This window comes from Micropterus salmoides, unplaced genomic scaffold (assembly GCF_014851395.1).
Source record: "Micropterus salmoides isolate LMB-PRFRI ecotype aquatic unplaced genomic scaffold, ASM1485139v1 Ms_hic_scaffold_22, whole genome shotgun sequence".
In the NCBI taxonomy this organism is placed as follows: Eukaryota; Metazoa; Chordata; class Actinopteri; order Centrarchiformes; family Centrarchidae; genus Micropterus; species Micropterus salmoides.
The window spans coordinates 17,078,775-17,086,326 of record NW_024041373.1 but is presented as its reverse complement, the minus strand read 5'-3'; the positions used below and the strand labels follow the sequence as shown (position 1 = coordinate 17,086,326).

At 41.2% G+C, this 7,552-nt stretch overlaps 1 protein-coding gene across 1 annotated transcript; it reads right to left on the bottom strand.

Moving 5' to 3' along the window:
- Positions 1 to 752: 752 nt before the first annotated feature.
- Positions 753 to 3,912, bottom strand: znf503 (zinc finger protein 503). Its single transcript, XM_038737763.1, has 2 exons — positions 3,371 to 3,912; positions 753 to 3,004 (listed from the first exon to the last, which is right to left on the bottom strand). Exons 1-2 carry the CDS (start codon positions 3,623 to 3,625, stop codon positions 1,577 to 1,579), a joined length of 1,683 nt encoding a protein of 560 aa, XP_038593691.1. The 5' UTR covers positions 3,626 to 3,912; the 3' UTR covers positions 753 to 1,576.
- Positions 3,913 to 7,552: the final 3,640 nt, after the last annotated feature.

Sequence of the window (7,552 nt, the reverse complement as noted above, 5' to 3'; positions counted from 1 at the left end):
TTATGTGGGATGTTATGTGTTATTTTAAAATATCTAAATGGAACTACAATATGCGCCTGCACGGTCTGTGCAAATTCAAATCACGATTATTGAATGAGTGTGTGTTCCTGCATGAAAATCCCACAACTTTGCATAAGTCAGATCTTTTTTAATAACAAATTGAGTGCTGTGTACATTCGATTTACAGGTGGATGAGATTATCAAATGCAAATTAAATTGGCTAGTGGCTTCCTGGAAATGGCCGCCCAATCAAAATGAGCCCATAACAATTTTATATATACACCAGTTAATGGCCTCCACGTCGACATATCACCACCCCTGTGGAGCTTGCAGGAGCTTTGTCATAAATAAAAAAGACACAATCAAAGACGCTTGTAAAAATTTAGTGCATTAAACCTTAAAGCAAATTCTTGGATTCAACGTCCCTCTTTCTCTTAAGGTTGTGAAACTGTTATTTTTATATTTAAATGTATCAATTTAAATTACATAGCTGTGCTCATGGTTTTAAAAACCAATCAGCTGTCCTTGCCCAACTTTTTTTCCTCTGGTCTATTTGAAAAATATTGGCCTACTTTTTAATGCAGTTAAAGTTGCGAGTGAATCTACAACACCTGTCAACAAATATGATCCTTCTCAAACAACCTATTGGCAAAATTTACACACCAGAAAACTAAATTCTCACATACAAATTTACTTTATAAAGCCCATTTAACTCTTTGTACACACACACACACACACCAACCAATTCCCACTCTCATTCAGTTTGCATTTAATTTAAACTTTTTAACACGTGCTCTGATAAAAGTCAAAGTTTAAAGCTTCTCAGTTATTTGGCATTTAAACTAATATAATAGAAGAAAGAAAAGAAAAGATTCACTTTATATCAGCAAGTAATCTTCTGATAAGACAGAAATGAATTGTTTTAAAAAGTATGACAGCCTGGAAAATCTATAGGCCTATGTCGCATAAATGATCAGAGGAGGTTTTCTTAAGCCCATTAATTTAACAGACCAATTTCAAAAAGTGTCAGTGGAATATAAATGTAACTATTACTTTAAATTGAATACTGTAAATACTCCAGAAAATGAGGCACACGGAGATATGGAACAGAATTGTTTCTTATTTTTTTTCCAGAATACATACAAAAAAATACCAATTCTCTTTCCAAGGTGTACACCTGAAAAATAACGGCAATTTAAAATGTGGACAATTTTTGAAATTTAAGAAACAAACATGCATGTAAATTATTTTTCTTCTCCATGATACATTAAATAAGAACAAATACAATCATAGCAATTTCAAATTAACATCGAAATGAAGGACCCCTACTTTAATTAGTACTCTAACATGTGTAAGTTTTCACTTTTATCTATAGAGATCAGTTTCAACATAATGCACTTTTTGAGTTGCTCAAATATTTTCCATTTGCAGCTATTATCGCCTGCTTTTAAGCCGACATATAAATAAATACAGTTGAAGTCCACGGATCCCGCCCATAAGTTTAGCGCTGTTAATATAAAAGTCTTTATCTTTGCATTCTTAGTACTATAAACTTTTCAATGTCATTTTTTTCCCCTCACTGGTATCCAAGCGCTGATGCTGTGGTGAGTCTCTGGCCATACAGTGCATAAGGGGAGTAATAAGGGCCAGTGGCAGCGGGGACGGGAACAGGGCCACCAGGGGTTGGCAAGGGACTTTTGGAGTATGGGTGGTAGCGGCTGCTGAGTCCTAACGCGTGATGCGGGCTCCTTAGAGCCAAAGTTCCGGGGCTCCCGGGGGCTCCTGATGGTGGCATGTGCATATGGCAGGCCATGGCCGCTGCAGCAGCGCTGGCCAGTGATGAAGACCCGGGATAACCAGATATCAACTTCTCCGCCCCAGTAAAAGCAGTGTGTGTCCTCAGGTGATTCAGGAGCTCTTCTGAGGAGGAGAAACGCTTGTCGCAAGGTCCATTTGCCGACACCCAATTACAAACATGAGGGAGAGGGTCGTTGGGGAGCATGAAACCGTATGGGTACAGGGGGTGTCCGCTAAATGATGGCGCCGAGGAATGAACGCCATGCATGGGGTGTGTCGGGTACATTAGTGGGTAGCCGGATTTGAGGGCGTTAGCGGCCGCTGCAGCTGCGGATTCGTGCGTGCAGGAAGCACTGGCTGCGCCCGCTAAGTGACTGGCACAATGGTAACTGAGGCAGTAAGGGTCTCTGCACAGGCTGGCTGACATGATGGACGGTGGAGAAGCCCCGGCCAAAGGGCTGGATCCAGCCTTACTGCAGCCCAGTGAACTGGCCAGCTGTGCGTTTACCAAGCTCCCTCCGTGCGGCAGGAAGTGTTGAGGGTAACCAGCATAGGCCCCAGCCAAGCTGCCTGGGTAGGTCATACCAGCAGGAGGCAAAGGGAAAACTGTCTGCCCCGGTTTGTAGGGAGAAACCGGCGCCACAAGTCCTGACCCGAGAACGGATGCGGAGGATACAGAAGTTACAGATGGGGAGTCCGAGGAGGAGGTTTTAGTGCCAGGCGTCGTCTCCTGGTGTTGGTTGACCTCCACGTTAATTCCACCACAACTCACGCTTATCCTGCTGTGGCTCGTGGTGCCAGACCCGTCCGTAGTGCCATTTTTATTACAATCAGACTCTTTCTTTTCATCCCTTTCCCCACATTTCCCCTCTGATGGCATTGGAGAGGCTGAAGTGCTGGAGTGGGGACTGCCTGTCCGCGGCGTAAACGGCTGGCAGGTGGCGCTCGGCACTCGGAAACCAGATTTCTCTCCGCTTGAGACGCCCGAGGACGAGTCCTTCTTATCTGAAGGTTTAGAATAAGGTTTGAAGCTAGATTTGTCATCCACACCGATGTCACTCATTTTCAAAGGACCGGATTTAGATTCCTTCTCACTAGATCCATTTGATGTTACGGAGGATAATTTGGAGGAGGGTGGTGGGTCCGGTTTGCCGATCTGAGAGCAGGTCTGCGCCAGCAGAGCCAGTGGACTTTTCTTGGCATCTAGCTGCAAAACAGATTAAATATATTATGACAACTGCTTTTAAAACGCACATCGACTGCTTTCTTTTGTGATTACAAAATGCACATCTAGAGAGAAAGCCGTTTAATATGGACATTCACTAACATTTCCAAACGTTAAGGTGTATGTTGCAATTACGCACGACTCTTCCTTGAACAAAACTACAATCGTGGTGATTGTTATAAATAGACTTTGAGGCTTTATTCTACACACAATTGTTTTAAACATCGGAATCACAGTTGGACAGGATATATTACGGGATAACAGCATTGGGATCCCAAAATGTTGTCACTCGAAGCACCAGTGACTAAAATACAACAAAACATTAGGTATTCAAAATCTTCTTCTTACCTCTATTGGACTAACCGGGGTAGAAGGCAAAGGCTGCAGATACTCCGGGTGCAAAATGTGTCCCGACCGTGCGGTAAGCATTTTCAAAACCTTGATGGGAAGTCGGTTTGCTTGCCGTAGTGGATCAGACGGTGGTGCGGGGTGGAGAAAAGGCTTGTTGATGCTCGCTGAGCTGCTATTCCGAGAACTGCTGCTTTCCCAGACTACACAAATATCACTATTTTTCAGAGCAGACGCCGAGGGCGATGTGATCATGTCCCAATTGTCAGGAAATGAAACGGCAATGCTTTCGTCAAATTCATTAAGAAAATCAGAAGAGCTTCGAGCCTCTCTCTCGGGGAAAAAAGGGAATCGTAAAACGGTTCAATAATAGGTAATCCTGGCAGTAAAGGAGCAAGGCGCGGCAGCTGGAAGGAGACCGTGCGAGGTTATCGCAGATCTGTGTCTGCGTCTTGCACCATGAGCGCTGCGCCTTGTGTGCGTCTGTGTGCAGGTCCTCGCTCTGTACTCCCGAAGTACGAACTGGTAGAAATTTTCACTTCAAAAGCAGCTGAATTAGTCCGAGATTAAAGCCTTTGCCGCCTTCCAATCAAATGGGACCCTGAGGTGATTGGAGGGTCAAGGGGATGTGACGTTCTCCTCTTTGTAAGCGCCTCTATTTCGACAGCTCGGGGGAGGAGATACGCTTCAATATTTTGGTTACTGTGAACGCTTGCACTATTTTACATGTGGGGCTACGGCTTCTGTACAGAACGGTGTTTGAATAATACAATAGCATTAATGTACAAACCCTCCTCTCTTAAAATTCTAACATAATTTACCCACTTTAACATTTTCAGTATTTCAGTCTAATTTGAAAGATGTCCACTTTTGTGTATGGGCGTTAGATCCAACGGTACTCAGTTTATTCACCTTATTTTCTGGGTGAGTTCAGTCTTGTTTTTTATCATTAACAACACTTTCATTTCATCTTAGTATAGTATTAAACGAATATGAGTTATGATGGCAGGATCCATTGCGGATTTCTGTGGAAACTGACACATAGGCTATTACCGACCTTCTTCAACTGCTTCATTATTACTAAAATAGCCTCGTTAATACTCTTTCATAAAGATTATTGGTGGACATATGTTAACCAGAACACTGTCTTTATCTTAACAAGTGTTTTATTTGTTATTCCCCATCTGTCTGCAACCGAGAGACGCGCAAAGTGTAAACTGCCCCCCCCCCCACACACACACACACACACACTGGCAAACATAAAACCAACCACTTCTGCTTGAATTCCCTAAACAGACAAGCGTTGACAGGAATAGACCAATGTAGTGATGGAGGGATGTGAATGTCACATGTTTTCAGTATAATATACACCGCCCTTCTATTTCTATCTCCACCCCTCCGTCAAGTGTCAATTCTGCTCCACCGCAATCAATCAGTTATTTGTCAGACGCTGTCAATCCACCGCTTGATTTATGTCAGCTATTGTGGCTGATTACATGCCAGTGTGACTGCGGGAAAAGAACAAATGGGGAGAGAGACATACTGCAAGAGACACCAAGTTTTCACAGGGAATAAATCGATTCTCGAGTTAAGATTTAATTTCTAGATGCATTGACAACAGCCGACATCCCCAGCCCAGACTAATGCGGGGAAGAGGAAGCAAAAGCTGTGGGCTAAAATGCATTATGTCGGTTATTCAACAAAGTCTAACTTTTGGAGTTCTTCATCAAACACCTCGGAGGTCGCACACATGATGAAACTTTAATAACCTGCAGACAGACCAGCTCACATGTTCTGTGGAGTAGCTGTAAGTGCTTTAAGGTGCTGAAGTGCTTTTGCTATAATCGGCCGATTATGGTGTTAACAAGAATTTAAGAAAAACACCGCTACCACGAAAAAGGGCTTGTAGTTAAGTTTTTTAAAAATAAAAAATAAAAAAAACTATCACTGGATTAACAAAATAGAAAGTTAAAAGGGACACATAAATAATTTATCTATAACATTTAATGTAGCCTATCATTCCGAAATAAGTTAGTTCAAACAATCTGCAAGAGTAAACATTCACTTTAAATTATAATGTGTAACAACCCGGTGAAACATCACGGTCTCTCAAAACAGAACCCTGTCCATTTTGGCTAAACGCGTCTGCCATTGTGTTGTTAAAACCTGTCATCTGCCTCAGGCACACTGTCATCTGCAACAAGAATAACAAAGACAGGGAACAAAAAAGAAATCCAGACATTTTATATTGATGTCAGCTCGATTTTATTTACATACAATGAAAATAATTTATTTTTTCTAAGAGGTAGAAAAGCGGACAGGGCGAAAGAAAAGAAGAGAAATGGTCTGTCAGGCCGTTGAGAAAAGAAGTTTAAAATGTCTTGAACTATTCACCGCTGAGATGGCTAATCAGTATTGAGGCTTCAGGGCAATCGGGCAGCTTTTCAATGCGGTTTCCCTTTCATCTCAATCGGGATGGAGGCGCTCAATTAAAAGCCTATCAGTTTGTAAGTAAATCAACGCCTATCAAAGTTGTCACATCAAACAAAACGATTATTATTGCAACCCGCCTCTGCCATTAATCTCTTTCTGCGGTAATCTGCTTGACAGGTCAACTAGGAGACCATGAAAACCTGGAGTGGACAGTCAAGGGGCCAAATATATTTTTTGTTTGGAAAAAATAAAAACAATACTTACCCAAATAAATAAAACACACTTTTGAGTTCATGATCTGCCGCAAATGCAATTTTGGATGAAGTGAATAAAATAAAACAAACATGTCATCCATATAGTAAATAGTAGAACAGTTTAGAAATAAAACTGACTCTTAATCAAGAGGGGGGAAAGCAATTTTTCAGCTAACAGCTGAAAAAGCTTGGTTTCAGCTTATAGGCCTTATAGCCTTACTGGTCTGCATGGCTCAAATGTGTATGGACAAATTAAAAAACGCAATAATTGTCTTCTTTATTAATATAAGTCGTACTTCATGACTAGATCATGTGTAATACAAATAAACAACTGCTCCAAAAATAGGCCAACAGTTGTTCTTAATTTAATGTGAGTTTGTAAGAAGGGGAAAGAGTCAATAAGAGCGCAGCTCTATTCCTTCAAATGTTTTTCTGTCTGGCAGAAAAGGGGGACTTTTCACAATATGCAAAGATGTGTGATTGATAACAGGCTTGCTGTTTTTCTGCAAGGGCTGTCAGTCCGTGACACAATATGTGAGTTATTAGGGCAAAGAAGGGCAACCATAAATTTTCACTGTCAGGCAAAACCCTCTTTATTGTCCGTATGACGAATGGGCTTCTGCACTAGACACCCAAATACTCGGCGTTCCCCTTAAATGGGGACACATTTTTGCGACCATAATTCATGATATTTAAATAGAAAGTTTTAATATCCCCATATATTTCATAACACTGACATGTTTATGAATGACTCTACGCATGCAAATACAATTATTTACATCTATTGAGGACTTATGTTGGACTTGCAGGATTACTGTGAGCTATAGGCTGGCCCGAATTCTAGCTTTGAAGCGAGTAAGAACACATTTCAATCTTGATTTATATACGTATATGTCTATAGGTGTATAGAAAATAGAAAAAACACAATTAAATAACTTTTTTATAATTGCAGACCTTTAAATGTCACCTATTTTTTAAATTTCCCATAAGCTCAGAATTCTCTGGATCTCTTTACAAACTTCAAGTCATTATTTTATCTCAGTCCGTTTTCAGCCATAAAGCTTGTGTGTCTGTTTTTTAAAGAGACTCACATAATCTCCACATCTCTAGGTAACACATAAAAGAGGATACAGGATGTACAGGAGAGTATTAAAAAAGCATTAAAACACATGCATGAAATAGAAAAGATTTTTCTAAAACTCCAAGGAGGAAGGACAGGTTTACAGGAAAGTCTGTGACACGACATTACCTGGAATCATTTCCTTACTAAGCTCCGATGTAAAACGTCAGAGGTAAAAGGATAAAAATAAAAAACACTGTAACAACATTAAGACGTAGTCCTTCTGTCTAAACGAAACTGTTTGACATTACACAAACACACCAACCATTACTTTCTGTCAAATATGAAGCACCGCAAGGAGCACGCTGGAGACTGCAGCCATGCGGACTCTGGCTCCCTCTCTCCGGGCGGGCAGAGGGGAGAAAGTGAGCTTTT